Source organism: Chironomus tepperi, unplaced genomic scaffold, assembly GCF_022539635.2.
Source record: "Chironomus tepperi strain 1889 unplaced genomic scaffold, CSIRO-AGI_Ctep_v1 contig_430, whole genome shotgun sequence".
Taxonomy (NCBI): Eukaryota; Metazoa; Arthropoda; class Insecta; order Diptera; family Chironomidae; genus Chironomus; species Chironomus tepperi.
Window position 1 is genome coordinate 346,778 of NW_027226552.1, and position 22,141 is coordinate 368,918.

Genomic DNA, 22,141 nt, shown 5'->3' on the forward strand with positions numbered 1-22,141 from the left:
CCAAATGTTTATTTAATGTTATATTTATTTTATCAATACTTCTTACTTTCATTTCATTTTAAATTCTTATTTCAGTTCTTTTCCACCGTGCATATGTATCAGCAAATATCCAACAAACACCAATGCAAGAATGCGAAAAAAAAGATTGGTAAGTTCTTATTTACCTTCCTCTTTAAATTTATTTATATTTTAAATACATTATACTTATTTCATTTTTTTTTTTTGCAATATGTACACATAGAATGAAAGGAGAGGAGGAAAGGAAAAGCGAATATAAAAAAATACGTATTATAAAATGAAATAGAAAACCAGTTTGATCGACTGCAGAAAAGAAAAGAACGCGAACTGGTTTTCTGGATTCTTATTTTTTTGTTGTTGTTGTTATTGTATTATTACAGTCATGGCATAATCTTCAATTTCATTTCCACCGGCTCTCCTCTTTTTATAGAGTTGGCTTAAGAAATTTGAGAATTTGTGAGGAAATGTGAGGTATTTGACAGACTGGCCATTAAATAGGAATGACTTTTGAAAATGTGTGCCTTAAAATAGGGTCCAAATGAGTTTCCCCAAGTTGCCTGTCAAGTCAATTTGACCTTTTGTAGTCGGATTGACTTCCAGATCTGCAATACCACGCTCTAGAAGAAGACAAGTAATACAATGAGACCAAAATCCAGATACAGCCTTCAGGGCACCTGTTCAAAAAGCACAAGTCATAGAAATGGCCGAAAACGAGCCTCAATCTAGCTTGATTCTGTTTCCAGGCAATATTCGATTAAATCCAGCCTCATGTCAGAGTCAAATCGGCCTGAACTTGGATTTTTGGTCTTTTTTACGCTGTGTGCTTTCATGGTAATCTAGATGCATCTAATATTTTAGCAAAAGGATGTTATCTGGAGGCTACAGCTCTAAAAGCAAGGAACACATTCTACAACACCAACTGCCTCAAAAAGTTCGAAGTTAAAGATTCTACATTAAGAAATATTGATGAATAAAATCAGATTAGTTTCTGCAACTCATTGTTTTGCTCAATGCTAATGGATATCCTTAGAATGTTTGTAAACAGATACTCTAAAATGCGCATTAAATGACAAACATTCATTCTAGCCTACCCGACTTGCAAACTTCATATTCTTATTATTTATCGAAATACAATTTCAATCTCTTTATTTACAACATGCGCGGAAAGTACAGCACTGACATTTCATTCTAGATATCAACATTGCGATATTGTAAGACTTGATCTTGGCTTACATTTTTTCCTCCTCTTAATTTCTTTTACATGATTTTATTTTTACTCAGTTCTGTTGCTGAATTGAAGACCATGAAGAAGTTTTTTTCTGCAATTACTAATATTATTCAATGCTTAAAATTGCTCTTTCCTTTCATTTCTGCTGCTTTTTGTTTGCTTGTGTTGGAAACAGAACTTAAATAAAATAATATATAAAAAGTTGGCAACAACAGCAGTTGGAAGGAAGAAGAAATTTCTGTATATACACAAAAAATTTTATAATCGAAAAAAAATTATATCTTACGTAACCCATTTATAGAACTTCGCGTGTGCATGTATGCCTTCTTCTGTGCCTTCTCCGTCTCTCCTTCATTCCCACTTCATTTTTTAGCTGTTTTCTTGTTCTTGTTATGGGATTTCTCTTTGCTTCATGCAAAAAATATTAAAAATTCTACGAAATTTTTCTGTGAAAATAACAATGTATTACGTATTTGGGTAGTAGGAATGGGCGATGGGAAGTGAAGGAGACTTGAATGACTTGAAATTGGTTTGATTTGCAGTTGGGGATTTTAATTTGGAAAGTTTGGCATTTTGGAAAGAGTTTTTTGATTAAGAAATTATGATTTCTGCGAATAGGACTGTAAAGTTTGTTGTAAAATTATAAATAGTCGGAGCCAAGAAAGCATACGGAGTAGAAATAGCCAAATATCAAGCTAAATGTCTGACTTCACTCAGCTTTTGGCCGAATTTCATCTAATTTGGTCTGGGGCAATAGTCAAGCTGGTCTGGTGCCTGATTTTCGCCGTGTGCTTTCTGGGTGAGTCATTAAAGCCAAACGGATAAACTAGCTTAGACCTTGACCATAACGATATGTTTAACAGTCTCTTCTAGTTCCTCAGTCAGATATTAGATTGTTACTTCCTTTTTTCGGTGGCTGTGCAGCTCAATTTTGATCCAATGCTTCCCTTAGTTGGAGTCAGAAGCAGTGGCAAAACAGATAGTTTGACAATAAAGCTTATAGGATCTTCTGATAACCCCAAATGGATAAATGCTCGAATTGACACATTTGACTGTTTTATTTGCATCTATAACTGCTTTGATAGATTCTAAAAATAGTCACTTTAAATCCACATTTAAAAATATAACAAAAAAATTACAAGCAGTCTCAAGGCTGATAAGAAAAGTAAACAAAAATTCATTCCCTTTAATTTATTTCCTACTTAATAATAAAAAGTAGCGATAATGCCAGAACTCATGCCTCCAATAAACAGACTGAATTTAATCTTATCAAAATTTTTCTTTTTGCAACTTTGTCAGCAGATAATTCAAAAGATTTTTCGAGTGACTTCAAGGCGAGATGACTAATGAAATATGAGAATGCTCGCTTGAATCATGCAATTGATTAAAAGAAATGTGTAAAATTTCATCATATGACTATGGAATTGAGTAATGAATGTTGAAGATAAGAAGTTTGAAATTTAATATCAATTAGCTGTCTTTTTTGCAAAATAATTAAGTTTAAAGGAGATTAAATGGAGGTTGAAAAGAGTTTTGTGTTGGAAATTTAAGTTTGAAATTTGAGTTTTTTAAAAAATTTAAATTTTGAAAATTGGAAATTTGGATATTTGGAAGTTAAAAATTAAAGTTTAAAATAATTAAATTCAAGCCTTAATTTCAAATTTAAATTCAAAATATTTCATTTTTTAAACATTTGAATATCTTTTAGTATTTAATAAAGTTTTTGAAAGCTTAAAATTTGGTTTTTTAAAATGTTTGAAACATTAAAATTCAAAAAAATTCGAAATTTATAATTCTTTAAAATTTGAAATTCTTTAAACTTTAAATCTTTTGAATTAAAAATGTTGAAGTTTTTTATTTTTTTAAAATTCAATATTTTTAAATTTTAAAATTTGTAAAATTTCAAACTTTTTAAATCCAGCATTTAAATTCATTCCTTGCCCATCCTCAAAAAAGCTTCTTATTTTATTGTTTTCTTCTGGCTTCAGGTCCATAACAATATTTTTTTGTGCTTATTTCTCTTTCTCTCTTTTTTCCAGTTCTTCCACCAGAACGATTCTATATTATTTAGTGGCCTGATTCTACTGTTATTGCTTTTATTCTCGTTCTTATTATTAAAATTCTGTTTTTTTTTTGTTGTTGCTGCTATTATTTAATCATATCATGTGAATAATTTTTCTCTTCCTATGAGGTGCTGAAGATTGTATTTTGAAGGCTCTTACTAATGTGTATATTTAGTTACTTGGATGAATTTAATTCCACATTAAGAACTTTAGATATATCTCGCTATTTTTGGCGGAATAATTAATTCTGAAAAGATTTTTTTTATTATTTTTATTGTTGGAGATTCCCGTGTGCTGATTTGCAGGTGTAGAATATTTTTTTGTTTAGGTCAAGATTGAAAGAGATTAGAATTGAATGCTATGGTTGAATTAAAGGGGGTAGTGGACATGGTAGAATGAGAATTATGATAAGTGATGACCTGTTGTGGTCTTCAATATTTCCAAATATTTAGAATAATTCGTCATTTCTGGTCACAAAAGCTAACTAATGCTCTATGATGGTACCTATAATAAGCCCTGTTCAACGACCTGCCAGATATCCAGCACCATGCCATAGTCTCAGATGCGACTGATGATCATATTAGTTACAATATCAGCAACAATGTTTGATTAATTAAACTTTATCGACTAACAGGATCGCAATACCTCCAATATGATCGCATCACATTACAGCTTACATTGTATCTAGACCTTATTTAAACACTATCATCAATAATAAACTCACTAATCTACTAAACTAATGACTAAACCATCCAATAAGCCAGATATTTATCTAAACCTACAAAAAAATCAGTCAAATTAATTTATTATCCAATTTATAATCCACAAAACAGTCTCATTTGATGCTCATAACTTCAATTAATTATTAAATCGATTTATCAGTCACTAATCTACTTCACTAATTACAAACCTAATTCATCATTCATCAACAATCATCTAAAGCTTCAAAATTCTGACAAAATATCCGCAATACCTGCACGATAGATGAACAATAACAAAGAAGCACCAAAGAAGAATCCATAAGAACTATTTGAGAATTTTGCGTGACTGTGTCTGTATTTATTTCTTTCAAGAATCAAAATTTTGCGTTAATTATGAATAGCTTAAAAATATCTATGAATTATTGCGGCTTCAATTCATGCCCTACATTTGATATTCCATGGTTTATTTAATGGATGCGTAGCAGGAATGGATACTTAGTTTTCTGTTAATGATGAATTATTAATTTATGATTATGATATTTTGGTCTGTAAATGAACAGTAAATGGCATATGTGTGTTATGTGTCGCATGTGTAGTATCGTTCATAATTTGAATGGCTAATGATTGTGGTCTGTGTCGTTAGTTTTCCTTTTCTGCAGATGAATTTGAGGGTCTGTTGAATGTTATTGGAAAATGTGCCATCATGCGCTGTTTTTTGGTCGTTTCATCACCTGCCATGGTTTGATGGGATGTTTGGATATTGCGGGACTTGACAAATTGGCAATTTCTACATCATTATGTGGTTTAATTTGGACAGAACACGACACACATTTTGTCAAATTTTTGATTTTGGACCCCCTCATCAGGTACCATCACAAAACATCCAAATGACCACAAAATTGATTAAATATGCCGTTCTTAACAGTGTTGAAGCGAAAACATTCAAAATTATAATTCTTATCCATAGTTCCTCCTCATCAACTTACAATCTGTCTGTTTATTATCCAAACAACATTTCAGCTGATCCATCAGCACATTAAATTTACATATTTTCTTCAGTGCCCAAGCCTATAAGCTATAATATCATTTGTTGTTCTCATTATTTTTGTCTCTATCTATCCGCACACATTCAGCTAGACATCTCATTTTTTATGGCCCGCGACAGTGATGAAAAGCTATAAGACTGTTCAAACATATAAAAAAAAAATTAAAGTTTTTTCTTCCACTAATTTTTGATGATGGACTTACCTCATTTTTGGAGTGAAGATTTGGAACTGGAATTGAGAATTAGACTGTTTTTGGAATGTCTGATTAGTCCAAATTTGGAGGGGATTTTTAAATTGAATTCTTGAGGAAGACTAGGGTATGATTGGAGATGAATAAGAATATGACCCTATCAAGCAAGTATTATGCACTCTTAAGCAGAGTAAGCTAAAAATGATCTTATTGAGCTTGTCAAACTAACATATTCTAGCAGACCAAGCTCTTGAGGAAGAACTGAGGTTCTGCTCAATTAAAAAAAATCTTTAAATCTGATTTTGTAGATCGTAAAAGAGCTTGTAGACTACCAAAGATGGAAGCTCTAGATAGAGAAAGTATTAAGGGACCATCTAGCGTAGCCAGGGATCACAATTGATCCGTAGGGTTAGTGAAGTAAGCATGCTCATTGTCAGTTAGACAATCCTAAAAGCCACAATGTCTAGAACACAAAACTTTTAAATTTGCAACATTAAAGCCTATCAAGCCTAACAAAAAATCCAAATAACAACATTCATCGATAAAAAATGCGCCATCGAGTCTCACCCACCAGAGACTCTAGTCAAACTATTTTTTGTTATTCATAATAGACAACAGAAAGACATAAGAATAATAAAAATAATAAAAAAGTCAAGAAGAAGAACTAAAAACAAATTTTCAATTTCATTTTAGAAGACACACAGAAAAGGCACAAAAACTAAAAAGATGAGAATCATTTTCGTTGTTTATGATGGACACAAATGAATAGACTTGTATAGAAGAAACTCTATAAAAATAAAAATAATTTATAAATTAAGGCAGCAGAACGAAAATCAAAAAATCTGTTTTTATTTCTATTTGTGAGTGTGTGTAGATGTGCAGAGTTCCCAAAAACCCATATAGCGAAAAAAAAGTATATATGCTAAATTTTAACATAAATCCTCCATTAAATTACCATAATAATGTTCAAGTCAATATGCTGGCTATAAGCGAGACAGAGAAGAAACAAAACAAAATCGACATAATACACACATCCATGTCTATAGAATAGTAGAAACAGCATAGAGACCTTGAAACTTTGAATATACAAAAAAATACTTTTGTTTTCTATGCTGCTCAACTCTTTCTGCCGTGGTCGCACAAATACAGACATAGGTTAAGCCACACGGCTTTTTTTACAATATTTTGTAATCTGCTCTGCGAATTGCGAAGAAGTAAGAATAGAATGAACAACAAAAAAAAATATCTTCTTTATGCTTCAATTAAACTTCAAACTGCCAGTTGCTAGTTGCTGGTGGATTTTTATTATTCACATTTACCTGCTTCTCATGTTTTTCACGTTTTTATTTCTTTTTGTTTTAAATTTTTTTTTTGTATTTTTTGCTTGATGTTGGTGGTGTTGACAAGGTGTGGAGGGTTCCTGGAAATTATTTTGCATACTTTAAATTCAGTGACTGATAAAGTTTGACGAGAGTCCCCAAAAAACCCTTAATTTGCTTACTTACTTTGCTGAGATGCCACCTGAATCTGATCCTATCGCTGGCTACCGCTTTTCAATTTCCAATACCAAATGCAACACTAAGTCTGCCAACAGCTTCCTTCCATTTATTCATTGCCCGTCCTCGTGATCTTTTGTCATTTAAAAACCTTTAAAAACCCCAAAAATTCCCATCACTGCTAAAGGTTTGAGTTCAATAATAAATTCACAATTTTCATCAATTTCGTGACGGTCAGAGAGGGAGGCACAACTTCATCGTCATCATCGGATGCTCTCTTTTGATGCTTTCATTCTATCGCTATTCTTTTTTTGAATATGAAAAAATTTATTGTGGCAGAATGAAATTTAAATAAATTTAAATTGAAATAAAAACAGTTTTTATAGTTTGAATGGAGATTTTGAGGCGCATTTTGATGGGGCAATTGAGAGATAAGAATCTAATGTTGAATTGGGCAAGGTTTTAGTAAATTAGATCAGATTAGTTTGGAATTAATTTACACTTAGAGATTCGTTGGGGATTTTTTACAATTTTTAGTTCTTTTTAAATGTTTTCAAAATTTTAAAAAATTAAATTCTTTAAATTTTTACAATTTGAAATTTTGAAAAATTTAAAATAAAATTTAAAAGAATTTTAAAAAATGTTAAAACAATTCAAAAAACTGTAAAAAAATTTCAAAAATTTTTAAAATTTTAATAAATTTAAAGAAATTTAAAAAAAAAGAGTTGAAAATAATTTTATAAATTGAAGAAAAATCAAAAAATAAAGAAAATTTTAAAAACAAATTTTTCAGATTTTATCAAATTTTAACAGACAAAACAAAGATTATCAACTCATAAATTTTAATCTACAATTTCAAAATCATTCACTTTTGATTGCTAGAACAGAAAAATTTCTTTTCAACTGCTGTTCTTTTTTTTTGTCGTCATTCAAAACTCTTCATCTTATTCTTTATCTCATATTTCTTCAACAAAAAAAAAAATGTACACAAATTTATTCAAGATGCGCTGCTTTTGAAATTATGCCAAGTTTAATTTTTGCTAAAGTATGAGCGCACATATGAAATAAAATTAAAGAAGAAAAATATGAAAGGAGATTAAAATTTGTCATGACTAATAATTTCTTTTGAAAAAAAAAAGAATTTTTTTCGCTCATTTGAATTAAAAAAATGAAATTAAAGTGAAGAATAAGAACTGAAAAATTATTAAAAATGAGCAAGTTTTATTACCGGAAATTTTGTAAATAAACAGTGGATTTGATTGAGAATTTAAAAGAGATTTAAGAATTATGACAGATTTTGAAAACTAAAAATAAAAGTTAGAAATTTTAAATAAAAAACTCAATTTAAATTTGAAAAAATTTATTTTGAAATTTAAAATTTTAAAAAAATAATTTTTGAATTGAATTGAATTTTATTAAATTTTAAAACTGTGAAAAAATTCAAATTGAATTTTAAAAACTTAAAAAAAAATAATTTTAAATTTTTTTAAAAAAAGCACCATTTTCAATTTTCACAACTTCCGACTCCATAATTCCACACTACCCATTAATCACCGACCAACTCGTAACCCCCAACCAAGAGTCCCATCAATATTAATTCATTCCCAAAATAAACTCTTACTCAAACCTCATCATCAGCATTATTTCTTTCCTCCCAACTTCACCATGACTCACATTTTCCTTTAAAAACTAATTTTAATGAACAAATAAAAAAAAATTTCAATTTCACTTTTCATACAATATCTATATAAACTGCAGAAAGAAAGAAAATATTCCGACTACACATGCACTTAGATATATGCACGAGCATGCACATAAAGTAATGAATAGAAAAGTTCTAAAAGAGTGAAGAAAAAAGAATTCTAGCATTGAAATTTTTTCATGTCTTCTTTATGTTTTTGCTCTTTCCGTTTTACAATAAATGAACATATTTTTATAGCAATTATAATTTATGATGATGGGAAGAATTTGTGAGGAATTATTTGCGGGAATATTGCATGAAATTATTAAATGTTAGAGGAAATTTGACAAAATTTGAAGGTTAATATTTCAAAATTAATGAATTTAAAAATAAGAATAATTCAAAATTAACTTGAGCAAATTCAAAATTTTCAAATTTTTTATTTTCTAAAAATAAACCGAAACTTAAAAATTTTGAATTTTAAGAAAATTTATTTCAATCTTTATGTCCTTTTTCATGTTTACACCAAATTTTCATTTTAATTCGTGTTTAATTTAATTATGAATTTTTCACAATTTGTCAATTTATTTCATTTAATCTTTTAATTTCATAAAATCAATTTTTTAAAATTTTAACAATTTTTTTTCATTTTTCAATTTTTTTTTCAGTAAATTTTGTACTTTTTAAACTTTTCTTTTAATTTTTTAAAATGTTTTTTTAAATTTTTTGATTCTTTAAAAATTCTAAAATTTTTAATTTCTTAACATTTTAAAATTTTTTCCTGAATTTATCAAACTCTTTTTCAAACTTCCAAATTTGAGTATTTCAAATTTTTTTTTCTATTTCTCGTATTTTTTGATTTTTATAAACTCCTTCAATTCCTATTTTTAAACTTTTTTTAAAATCCTTTTTTTTAAATTTTTGCTTTTTAAAAATTTATTAATTTGCTTAAAATTAAATTAAGTTTTTCAAGACCTAAATAATTAAAGACTAAATTATCAATTAATTTAAGATTTTCAAATCTGATTTTAAAAATCGTCAAAAAAAAATTTTCCTAATAAAAAATTCTTGGAAAATACAATTTAAAAATATCAAAAAATGTTCATTAATAAATCAGAATATTTCCAGAAAATCTGGCAAATCCACAGCACTAAACTAGCTTCAATAGCAAAAATAAAATAAAAAAAACTACCATAAATTCCACACCAAAACACACACTTACTGCAGCAACATCACTCATCAGTAGCATGAGAATCGAGCAGAAAGTGTAAAAAAAAACCATGCGAAATAAAAAGAAAGAAAAAAAAAAAAGAATTTCGATCAATAAAATGAAGACATAATAAAAATTCTACGCTAAAATACGGAAAGAAATGAAAAAAATTCTGAGTATGAAATGAAAGCAGCAATAGCAGCGGCAGTGCAGAACAAGAAGAATTCTCATTCTTACAAGGAAGGAAGAGACAGAAAAAGGCAGCAGGCAAAGCTTTACGAGAATGGATGAGGAGGAATTGTAAGGAGGTGGCAGAGTAAGAAGAAGATGGAAGCAAAGGGCGGAAAAACAAGAAGAAAAAGGAAAATTTTCAAGGAAGAACATTCATTGACCAGGAAAAAGGAATCGAAAACTTCGCGTACGTTCGGTACTTTTTTTTCATTGTCGCGAGACGATAGTAGACAACTCGAACGCATGTGCTTTAAAAAGCATCATACAGGAAAAATCCATGAAAAAAGGAAAAGTCTGGGGAGAAGTTCGCCTCCATCTGAATCTGTATTGCAATTTTCCTTTCATTGTTGCGATTGCATCTGTGATTGTAGAAAACAATTGTGTCAATGTATTAGTAACCGGCATCTATGACTGTATACAGACGTACGACACAAGTAGTTCGTAGTAGGGAAACTCATGAAAGTGAAAATGTTTCGCTTTAACATTGAAACTGAAGGGGAAATCCAAAAACATTCTCGTTTTCAATTTCAAGGTAGTTGTGACTGTATGTGTGATTGTTCATCTCCCTCTTATACACAACATGCTAGTAGCTTCGTAGTTTGAAATAGGAAAGAAAAAGGTAAATAGCAGAAACATTTTCATGCGGATTTCCATGTACGATAGATTTTTCCTCAATAAATTTTCACACATACATCCATACAAAAAAAGTTGTTCTGCACAGACAAGCCACCCGAGATGAGAAATTGAATGTCATTGTAGTTGCACTTTCTATGTACACGATTTGTGAAGGAATAGTCAATGGGAAAATATTTTTCTGGAGACGAGAAAGCCTTTCGATTTCTAAATAGAAAAAAAAGGGAAAATTTTTTCAGGGACACACTTGGTCGTGTTGAAGGTGAGGGTCTTTGATGAATAATTAGGAAAATTAATGGAAATTCTATGTGCTTCTGTGATGTCTGAGAGTGATTGAGAAAATTTTTTTTATTGAACATTGAATTGACATTGAAGGAAAATTTTGTGATGTGGATGGAAATGTTCCGGAAGTGCTGTATGGAATAGATGGTATTTTTTGAGGATGTATAAGTGGGTTTGGGTATTTTTAGGTTCTAAAAATAATTGAAATATTTTGAAATATTTCATAGTTTGGTCTTAATTTTTAATGTGCTCTGTAGTGTCCAATCCAAGCCCATTTGACCAATTTAGGAGATTGATGACTTCAAATCTTGGTGAATTTTAGTAACTAAGCTAAAATATAAATCATATAGATTCAATTCTAATAGAAGAATAGCACAAATAGGTTTGTCGATCAAAAGTCCAGCTAATGGCTGACATGACTCCGACTTGAAGTCGGATTCGGTTTAAATCGGAAATATGAGCTAGAAAGTTCAATCTGATTAAAGCCTATTATTGAATCTTTCTCTATGGGTATTCTAGACTTAAACCACGATCATTTCTACCAAAAACTTGAGATTTACAAAATGACTCTATACTTAGAGAAGACTTCGTAAGTTAAGAATATTATTGACTCTAAGGCTCTGTTTCTTCATTCAATCAAGGAACTTTTAGATCTTTCTTGGCATTTCTTGATCGAAAACCCTTAAGATTAAAGTCATATTGAACTGACGTTTTCTAAAGCCGACTGATATCTAAAATATGTTTATGGCTAATTTAATGACAAATTAGACTTCTGACTCTAATCTTCAAATTTTAAATTGTAATTTAAAATCGTAACTTTATTAAATTTAAAAAACTTTTAAAGCTCTTTCTAGGTTGAATTTGCTCTTCTATGACAGTTATACATAAATGATAATCTTGCAAAACTAAGTCAAGTGAAACACAAAGGAAATTTTTCAATTTATTAACTATTTCTAAAAATATTTTGAAATCAATTTTCAATAAAATTTAAAAATTCATTTTTTGAATATTTTAAAACTTAATTTGCATTTTAAAATCATTTTAAATTTTTTTTAAATTTGTTTCAAAATGATTTTTAAAATTTGCTTGTGAAAACTTTTCAAAATTCAATTAAAAATTAATTATGAAATTTAAATTTTGAAAAATTAAAAAATTCTTGAAAAGAAATTAAGAATTTGTAATAAATCAACATCAACCAAAATTCCCATCTAGTTCCTTCAACAACACATTTCGTAATGCACAAAATTCCCTCAAAACAAAAACAAAACAGAGCACAAAAAAAAATTAAATTTTTTTGCAAAGCTTACGAGCAAAAAAAAGAAGAATTCTTGAAACCCAAGAACGAAACCCAATACATATCCCATTACGTAATATCCACATATAGTGAAATTATATAATAATCCATCCATTCCAACATAATCAAATTAAAGTGTTTCCATTTATTTCATATAGTATATAAAGGCCAGAAAATCCAGAAGAATAAACAGGCACAGAATAAATAAAAAAAAAAAGTTGCAGCATTCGCGGTTGTTTTTGCACTGCACACACCAAGACATAGTACGCATCTGTGTGTGCGCGCGCGATACACAAACACAACTACAGATGCAGAATAATTCTGAAGCAGCAAGCAAAAAGGGAAAAGAAGAAAAAAAAATATTTTTTACTCTTCTCTTTTATTCTGTGTTACTATTATGTGTAGCAGTTAGTCAAAAAACAATCGTCAACGAGTGAATACACGAAAATTTACAACACAAACCGGTCTTATAGCCGTGAATAAAATAAAATATTACAAAAAAAGTATGTAAAAGTTGGATTTTTTTTATCACGATAAATTTGAAAGAAAATAATTTAAATGGAAGAAATTGCTGCAAATTTCATCACGTAAATTTAATTAAAATAGTAAAAAAAAAATATTAAGTCAAGACAGTCGAGTCAGCAATAATAATAATAGTCGTGTGTGCAGATGAAAGAAGAGGAAAAAAAATCTGCCGGAGAATTGAAAGTGAAAACACAGCCGATGAAAAGTGAAGTTCTGCCGACTTTTTTCGCATTGGCAGGAATTTTTTTACTTTCCTGAAACTGAAAAAAAACTTTTTTTTTTATTTTCAATTTGTTGTTGCAAATTTTTTTTTAAAAAAAAACTCTATTTTTAAAAAAAGCAAAAAAGATAATTTTTTGTGAAATTTAAAAAAAATTGTGACGATTTTGCAAAGTTATAAAAAAACAATAAAAGTGAAAAATAATTTCAGTGAATGTGTGTGAATGAATGTGAAAAAATATATAAATTTAAAGTAAATAAATAAACTCAACTGTTTGTGGCTCGTTATCAATGCAGATAAATGAAAAACACAACAAATTGTGAAGAATTTTATTAAAAGTAAACTTTTTTTTGTTTTGAATTTTGATGTGAATTTTTTAAGTTTTGTGGGATTTATTTTTAGTTTTTTTTTTTTGGAAATTTTTTGTGTGATTTTCTTAATTTAAATTTTTTTAAAGTTGGAAAACGATTTAAAATTTGAAACAGAATTTGAAATTTGAAAAAGAATTTCAATTCTTAAAACTAAGTTTTTCTGTTCTAAATTTGAATTTTACATTGAAAAGTGTTTTTATGAGTTCAAAAATTTTAAGAAAATTCAATTTTGAAAATTTTCAAATTCTTTGAATTTTCAAGCATTTTCAAAAATATTTCAAATATCATTTAAATTTCAAATTTAATAAATTCTCAAATTTGCATAAATAACAATTTAATTCTTCAAATATTCAGCCTAATAAACTCAAATCAAAACAAATTTTCAAAATAAATTCAATTTTTTTATTCAAAAAATTTCGTGAATGAAAAAAGATTAATTTTTCCAGATTTATTTTTGGTGAATATCAAGAGTAGAAAATAGTCTGAAGAATTTTATTATGAATAAATACTTAAATGAAGATATCATGAATTATTAACTGTCTTAGTCTGAGCTGTTAAGAGAAATATTTCCTCTCAATTTCCATGAAGTTGTTTACTTTTCAGAATTGAGTTTAGTGAGAGGAAATTTTTTGAGATATTGGAATGTGAATTTTTGAATTTTTTTTTGGTGAATTTGAGTTGCTTAATGGATTTTTAAAATTTGAAATTTAAGAACTTGAAATTTGTTTTTTTCATAAATTAAAAGCAAAAGAATTTAAGCAAAACAAATTTCGAAAAACATTCACGAAAAATATACAAAAAATTATTCTCAAGGTTGTAAACACAAAAATTGTATTAGATTGTGCAGCACGAACGTGACATTCTGATGAATTATATCAAAATATTTCCTTATCTTTGACTTGTTATTTAAATAATAATGTAGGTTCTTTCATTGAATTTTTTTAAGAATTTTTAAAAATTATTTTCTTGATTTTCGATCAATTTTGACACAAATAATTCAAAAATTTAATTTTTAATCCAAAAAATTCAATTTTTTTAATTCAAATTTTCAATTTCAATTCGAAAATTCCATAAAAATATTAAATCTCAACGGAAATATCTCCAGAAAGTGGCAATCGACATAAAAATTAAAATATAATTCCTTGAATGTGCCGCAGTGAGAAACTATAACGAAAAAACTTGAAATTTCTCCCCAAATAAATCTTAAAATACTCTTTAAATACAATAAATTATAATCATAATAGCTCTACATACATAAATGAATGAATGCACGTATGTAACGGAGGGAAGCACATCGCGAAGTTGAGAATGAATAGTTTTTTTTGTGAATGTTATAACATTGTTCGATTTCAATAGTTAATGAAATTAGATTCTTATAAGTGATGGGAATTGTTCTGATAGGAAATGGGAAGTTTTGGAAGGGATTGAAGGAATTTTTGTGTGAATTTTAGTTTTTTAGTTATGAAATTCCATGATTTTAGAATTTTACAATTTTTAAAATATTTTTAAAAAAATTTAAATTTCAAAATAAAGTTGAAGAAGTTTTAATTTATCAGAAAAAGTTAAAAAATTGAATTTAAAAAATTAAATTTTGACCATAAATTTGAAAACTTAAATTCAAAACATTTTAAGAATTTCAAGTTTTAAAAAAACTAACAAATTTACGAATTTAATTTTATAATTGTTTAGTAAAATTCAAATTTAAAAATTTTCATTCATACAAAAAACAAATTTGTATTTTTAATTTGTTTTAAATTTTCCTTGTTGAAAAGTTTACAACAAATTTACGACAAATTTACGAATTTAATTTTATAATTGTTTAGTAAAATTCAAATTTAAAAATTTTCATTCATTCAAAGAACAAATTTGTATTTTTAATTTGTTTTAAATTTTCCTTGTTGAAAAGTAAAACAAACTCGAAATATGTCAAGTAATTCTGCAATAAATCTTCAGTGCACAGCATGCTTTGAAAATTAAGTCGACAAAGAATTTTTCAAAAATATTTCATTCAAAATCCCACAAAAGAAAATAAATTACTTTAAATTTAAAATTCAATCAAAATTCAAAAAAAATTAAACTTTCAATTTTTTTTGCAGATCTAAAAAAGTTTATCTAAAATTGAAAGAAAGTCATCAATATTTAAAAACTAATTTAAAAACAATAATTAATCAAATTTGACAAAAATTTAAATCAAAGTAATCTACGAAAAAGAACTAATCACCTCAAAATAAAAATTTTAATAGTCTGAAAAATAAACCCAAAAATAAGTGAAAAATACAAATTTTGAAATAACCTCAAAAAGTGCGACAAAAATACAAATTTTAATAACAATTCATCGAATAATTTGAAAAAAGAATTTCAAATTCCGCAAAAATATATTTCTACAAATCATCAATATATAAAAAGTTCAAATAATAATTTCAAATGTATCAACATCCATTATTGCTAATGGCACCTCGTCGTGATAGCACCGATACAATAATGTCAGCAACAATGCAGCCATCATTTCAATGCTGTTTACCAGCTGGTGAATGCTTAAAGAGCAATTCATTAGATTTTGGTCTCATCTCGATGGATAATCTACATGATTCAGTCAAAATAATCTGTACAAATGAGAACTGTGCAGCTGGACAGTATATGCATGCAGAATGTTTCGAGCAGTGGGAACAGAGTGTTCTTAACTATCTCAAGTCAATTGGACGTGCACGATCATGGTCAGATAAGCAACGACAACAGAACTTGTGGACAAAGAAGGGTTACGATTTGGTCTATAAAGTATGCGGTTGCAGATGTGGTCGTGGACATATTAAGAAGGATCTCGATTGGTCACCACCAATAACAGCTACACTATTTGGTGTCAGTAAAATGGAAGATGAATGTAACAAGAAAAAGAAGAAGAAGAACCGAAATAATCAGAAGCCATCATTGGCCATAACATCAACACCAAATGCTGCTCCACAATCAAAATTCGGTTCCAGTATTGTCGATAAAGTATGTAGCATATTGGATCAACAATTGTCGGTCACAACACCACCACAATCAACAATTCGTGGACGCGCTGGAAGTCTCACATCAAGCAATGGCTCATCCTCGCCAGCTTCATCCGGAAATGATGATTTGAGTGCCATTTCAGTTTCACCAATTCAGAATCATCGAGCTATTATCAAGCGCAGATATGTCGAGAATGCTGAACTATACTCTGAACGTATCCGGTGAGTGACTTGCTATTTTTATTTACGTACATTGAATTAGGCATCCGTCAAATAAGGATGCTGTGGAATTATGCTTTTATTGAATATTTTTGGGATGGGAAAATTGAGGAAATTTTATGTCCGGTGAATATATTGAGGGATATAGACAGGATAAAGGTCATGAGTTCATGTATAACTTCCAATCCACAAGCAACGACACTCCAACCTTGAATGTCAACTAAACATCCAAAAGTCTCACTGAACTACTTACTTAATTCCCCCGAATTGCATTCAATTACGTAAGTAAATATTTCTTCAAACTCATTTCTTGTTGCTAATCCTCAATATTCCTTCCTTCACTCTTATTTTTACCTACTTTTAATTATGAATTCTTTTATTTACACTACCTGTTAGTGACTTAATACTTTGCTATGGCAACCTAAAGAAGAAAACTTTCGGAATGAATAAGAAACATTCTTTTTTTTTGCAAGCTTCATGGCACAACCGTCTTTTGCAGATCTTCTTTTTTTGGAGAAACTTTTTATCACCTTTACGAGATTTTTTTGCTTTTTTGTGCTTTTCTCAAGAGAAATGGCTGAAATTGTAGAACTATTTTTAGTAATGTCGCTGGGTGAGGAGATACATAGGCATTCTTGGATGGGGTCTGAGCCTAGGAGGTGCTTGTCAATTGTCTGGCGTATGCCAAGCGCCATTCTGGGTAAAATTGCTTAAATTTGTACCTTTTTAGAGTCCGGACCCCAAAAGTCCTGCCAACTCTGCCAAACATCTTCTTGTACATACTTCAACTCTTCAATATTAAAGCATTCTCCTCTCATTCAGCAAAATCCCCAAAAGGCTCATCCTTCCCCCAAAAAAAAGTGAACATCACGAATCAAAAAAGATTCTTCTTCACTTGACTTCTTTTATTCACTTCCATTTTCGGCTTGTGGAGAATTCTTTTCCTCTACCATTCAATTTCGTCAATATTTGCTACGATCAAATATAAGTCTCAAACGAAAGAAAATATATTTACGTGGTGAGAAAGATGGAATATTTTTGCATAATATTGAGTATTGACTGGCTCAATTGGATGTGCTTGTGAATGGGAATATAAAGAAAATTAGAAAGAGATTTGATTTGTGCAGTGTTTTGGTGGGTATACAGGGGGTTTGTGGATGGGTTCTTGTAGATCTAGATAGCAACGGGTCTAGTAGTGGCTACATGTAGCTGCACATCGCATTGCTGAAGCTCCTTTCTCATTTTTCCAAGTCTTATCCTCGAAAATCTTTAGTATTGAAAGATATTTCGACTTGATGATCATATTCAAGTTCCAGCAAGTCTATAGAAGTGGATGCACTGCCATAAATTATAAGAATATCCCCAAGTCATTCAAAATTGCCATAACTATCTCAAAACCCTCTTCAATCCCTAAAATATTTCTGAAAAATTCTTAACAAAACAGCAATAAAAACTACGTCAATAAACTTCAATTGTCTCCACAATTTATTTCCATCCGATGACGTTATTCATCAACCGAATACAAAATTTTTCAATTCATCGCTAACGAATGCAAATAAAATTCAGCACTAACATCCCATCCGACTAAGTTTAATTAGCGTATTTGAGAGTTAAACACAACTTTGAGTATATTTTTTTTTATATTTTCTCGATACTCAAGACATGATGAAAGTTGAATATCTAATGAAAGCAGGAATTTCCTCTTGAAATTCAAGTACACAGCATATCCACCCTCATAAAGTTTTTCTCTCTTTTTGGTGCGTGTATTTGTGAGTCGGCAGCACAAAAAAAAAGTTTCATTCTCGCAACGATGAATTTTTCCTTATCACTTGCTTCTTTTTTTGTGTGTCTTGTCTTCATCTTATTCTGTACATTTTTATATCCCCCTTAAAAAAATATGTATATGTTCATAAAAAAAAAGGAAAGAAACAAGAGAACTTAGAAAGCCGGCTGTGCTAGAGTGAAAGAAATGTTCTTTTCAAGGATAAAAGATTGTTGAATATCCAAGAAGGAAAAACACGCGCAATTTTTAACTTTTTTTACTACTACTTCTCATTCTTTTCGGCTTTTTGTCTGTCAACGGCATGAAAATTTTCGTAGCAATAAGAATGAAATATCAAGTCGTGTGAGACTTTTCCATACGATATTATTTTTTCTTTTCTTGATAGTTGAATGAAGATTGAAAAAATGTTAGGAAAGTAGACGAGAGATGAAAAATCAATGAAGAAATAAGAGACTGAGGAGGATGTGATGTGATGATATTTTTGGTATGAATGAATTGGCGATGATAAATTAATTATGTGATGTATGAGGTTTTTGGGGGTCATTTGTGGATAGGGTGAGTGACTTAATGCGGTGAGCTGTCTTTTCTTGGCTTTAGTATTGACAGTAGTGCTTTAAAGGCTTTAGTATGGTTGCCGTCAGAAAAAATATGAAATATTTCCGTTAATATGGCAATTTTGTAGTGCTCTGACGGATATTGTGTACTGTTCTGATAAAGTATGACCTGATCAGGACAGTAGAGTCACTAGGGTACCGCTAAGTAGTCGCGTTGACGGCAAGACTTGAAAATGCCTCAATACCACCTTTATTGCTGATTTGGACTGAAAACAATTAAATATTCTGATAGGATTTCTATGAATTTTCAAGATATCCTTGGATTGTCTCATAAACTCACAATACAGAAGTAGACCTGGCAATAATCTAGAATTGCCACGAACAATATTAAATTTAATCCTCTAAAAGTACATCCCATCAAATGCACATCACAAAACTTGCATAAAACTTAAATTCCACACACAAAAAAAAAGCCTTAAATTTCTTACAATTTTAATAATCTACCACCATTAATCTACAACCCAAGACAGCCTTAAAAATATATTTCATATCTTTCGAAAAAAAGCAAACCGACTTCATAACATTAAAGGCACAAAAGACCTTAAATCTCATAAAAGAGAATTTTTCTTCATCAATCTTCCTTTTCCATCATCATTTATGAATGCCTCACGCTTCTTATTCCTTCATCATATCTCGCGAGCAAAACATAAAAGCCAAAAAAACAGGCAGCTGATCTTCTTTACACCTTACCGTGAGTTGTAAACTTTTGCTTACTTACTTACTTACACAGAAATGCGCGTTAGGAATAAGAAAAAAAAATAATGTTATTTTCTGTATCAAAGCGTGGAAATCTTATATCCATATACATACATAGGACAGAAAGGAACAGAAAGAAAGGCGCAAATGAAAATTGTAGCATATAAAGTAAATGATGCGATGAGATAAGAGCTAGTCTTGAAATGAACAACAAGTTGAAAGACTATTTTTATAATTTTATATGCATGGCAAATTTTAACTATGCCAATCAGGGGGCAATCAGGGGGGTTGTACATTAGTGATGTCCATTATGACTGATGCAATTCCTATAATAATCAGAAATTGTTATAGCAACTCTACATCGTCATATTAACTGACAGACCCAAAAATTGTTCCGACAGCGACTTAACGGCGGAATTCAGCCACATTGTGCTACTCGGGGGCATTCTCATCCCTTAACCATAACCATCATTTATGAACAAACCCGCAATTCTTCTCTAAATATCAAGCACTATCACCATTCCAACCCCCTCAAAAAACAAGCAAATATGAACAAAAGAAAAAAAAAATAATAATTTCTTCTAGAAGGCAAAAGCAAGTAAGCAGCAGTGACATGAGAAAAAAAGGCAATAATAAGAAGAAAATTTTTTTTTTCGTTCATAATAAATTTCACCTTGACCTACCCGCAAAGAGAAAGAAAAATATAAACATTCATACGCACAGAGAAAATGAAAATGCGAGAGTGAGAGAGGATGGCAGTAAGAAGGAAATAGATGTGCGGCACACGAGTTAGAAGGCATATTTTGGGGAATTAAAAAGAAGAAAAATTATTTTTCTCGGAAGTAAATTTTTCTTGGCTTTTGTGGGAAGCAATAAGAGAGTGGATATTTCAGTTAGTCCAAATTGATTCAGATTCTGATAAAATTTCCATATGCAACAACTTCTTTTGATCCACTCACTCTTGGAATGGACGAAGAATGTATTTTTATTAGCACAGAAAATTTTCGTTTTGCGTGCTCATGGCCATCATTTCCATTTTCATTAAAGATTTAGGGTTCCTTTTTAGATATCAGAATGAGAGAAGTTTTGGGGGTCGTGAGGCAGTTATGTCTGTTGATTCTTGGATTTTCTGATTGGGGGTCATTAGACAGACATGTCAATTGGTTCCAAAACACCCAGACTAGTGCTGATTCGTCAATAATGTCAATTTATCCTTAGATTCCCATACTAATTAGCAAAAAAATCAGGTTAAGACTTCATTGAGCCTCAAGACCACTCCAACCCAGAAGACAAGCATACCTAATAGGGGTTTCAATCCCGGGATCCCGCATCCCGGGATCCCGGGATCCCGGACGTTTTTCCGGTCCCGAAATCCCGGGATTGATTCCCGGGATTACGGGATTGAGAATTCATTTGATGTTGATACAAAAACTTCAAGTTTAAAGTCTAAAATTTTAAAAAAATTAAGAACCACACGTTTGAAAATCATGTCTAATAATATAATATAGTAATTTCATCCACAATTTTTGAACTTAAAGTTAAAAATGAGGCTTTACAGTATCAAATAACAAAAATTGATTGAAACTTTTTTTAAAAATTCATATTAAATTTTTAATATTTTGAAAGGCCAGAAATTAAATTTATTTGTTTGTAATTTCTTAAAATTCTGTTAAGGCGTACCAAAGATCTCAAAAATTTAGGCAAATTCTGAGTTAATTATGCTTTCTTGATATCTGGATTTCCCGGAGAATCCCGAAAAATCCCGAGATCCCGAAATTTCTATTCCCGATCCCAAAAATCTATCGAAATTGGGATTTTGAGAAAGCATGAAATTGACATCTTGATTTCGGCTTTGAAATCTCAAATCTTGGCAATTTTTTGTCATTAATTTGTTTTGTTAACTATTTAGTACACATTTTTGTGTACTGGAAATGATTTTTTTCATCCTCAAAATTTCTAATAAAACTATTAGTATTACATTTGCACTTGAATTCGACTAAAAACTTGATATTTTTTTAATCATCCAATCCCGGGATTAATCCCGGGATCCCGGGAATGAGATTTCAAATCCCGTAATCCCGGGATTGAGATTTTGTCCCGGGATTGAAACCCCTAATACCTAATGATCAACCCCAGTCAGAAAAAAGACAGAACAAGTAAACTCAATACAAATAACTGAACAAAAAGATAAGGGGAGAAATTGTTCTCTTTTCTTATTCCAATTTCGAGGAAAAAAGAGACGCAAAAATTTCACTGTTTCATCGCACACGGGACATGGCTAGAGATGATAATATATTTGATGACGGTATGCCACACAATCTTTGCCATTGCTCGTCCTTGAACTTTTCTTTTCTTGTGCTGTGCTGTGCCTCTCTCTCATCTCATTCTCATCATTATGGTCGACTAGATTTGACTTTACATTGTATGTGCCTTTCAACTTCCTTTGTTATAATCATCATTATCATTGTCATCATCATGTTAGCTCAATATTGAATGGATATGATTGAGACATCAAGTGGTCAATTATCTTTACATTTTTTTCTTTTTTTGAGGATGAAAAATTTTGTCTCATTTTTTTCATCTCCGAGAAAAATGGTCAGCAATAATACACAAAAAAAAGGAAAATGATAAGACATGCAATATAAGAGAG

At 29.8% G+C, this 22,141-nt stretch overlaps 1 protein-coding gene and 1 long non-coding RNA gene across 3 annotated transcripts in view; one reads left to right on the forward strand and one right to left on the reverse strand.

Moving 5' to 3' along the window:
• Positions 1-3,170: 3,170 nt before the first annotated feature.
• On the reverse strand, positions 3,171-7,318 carry LOC139097776 (uncharacterized). Of its 2 annotated transcripts, XR_011545094.1 has the most exons (4): positions 6,752-7,318; positions 5,259-6,666; positions 4,220-5,193; positions 3,171-4,087 (listed from the first exon to the last, which is right to left on the reverse strand). It is a non-coding gene; the product is annotated as an uncharacterized lncRNA (long non-coding RNA). The 2 variants fall into 2 exon arrangements; XR_011545095.1 differs by lacking the exon at positions 3,171-4,087 and having other exon boundaries at positions 4,337-5,193; positions 5,259-6,685.
• A 5,185-nt stretch (positions 7,319-12,503) lies between these two features.
• The window catches only part of heca (hdc homolog, cell cycle regulator), an 86,072-nt gene continuing 76,434 nt past the window's right edge, over positions 12,504-22,141 (forward strand). The window contains exons 1-2 of the mRNA XM_070649684.1: positions 12,504-13,156; positions 15,286-16,401. Coding sequence (XP_070505785.1) covers positions 15,614-16,401 — 788 coding nt within the window. The 5' untranslated portion in view covers positions 12,504-13,156; positions 15,286-15,613. The remainder of the gene's footprint in view (positions 13,157-15,285; positions 16,402-22,141) is intronic.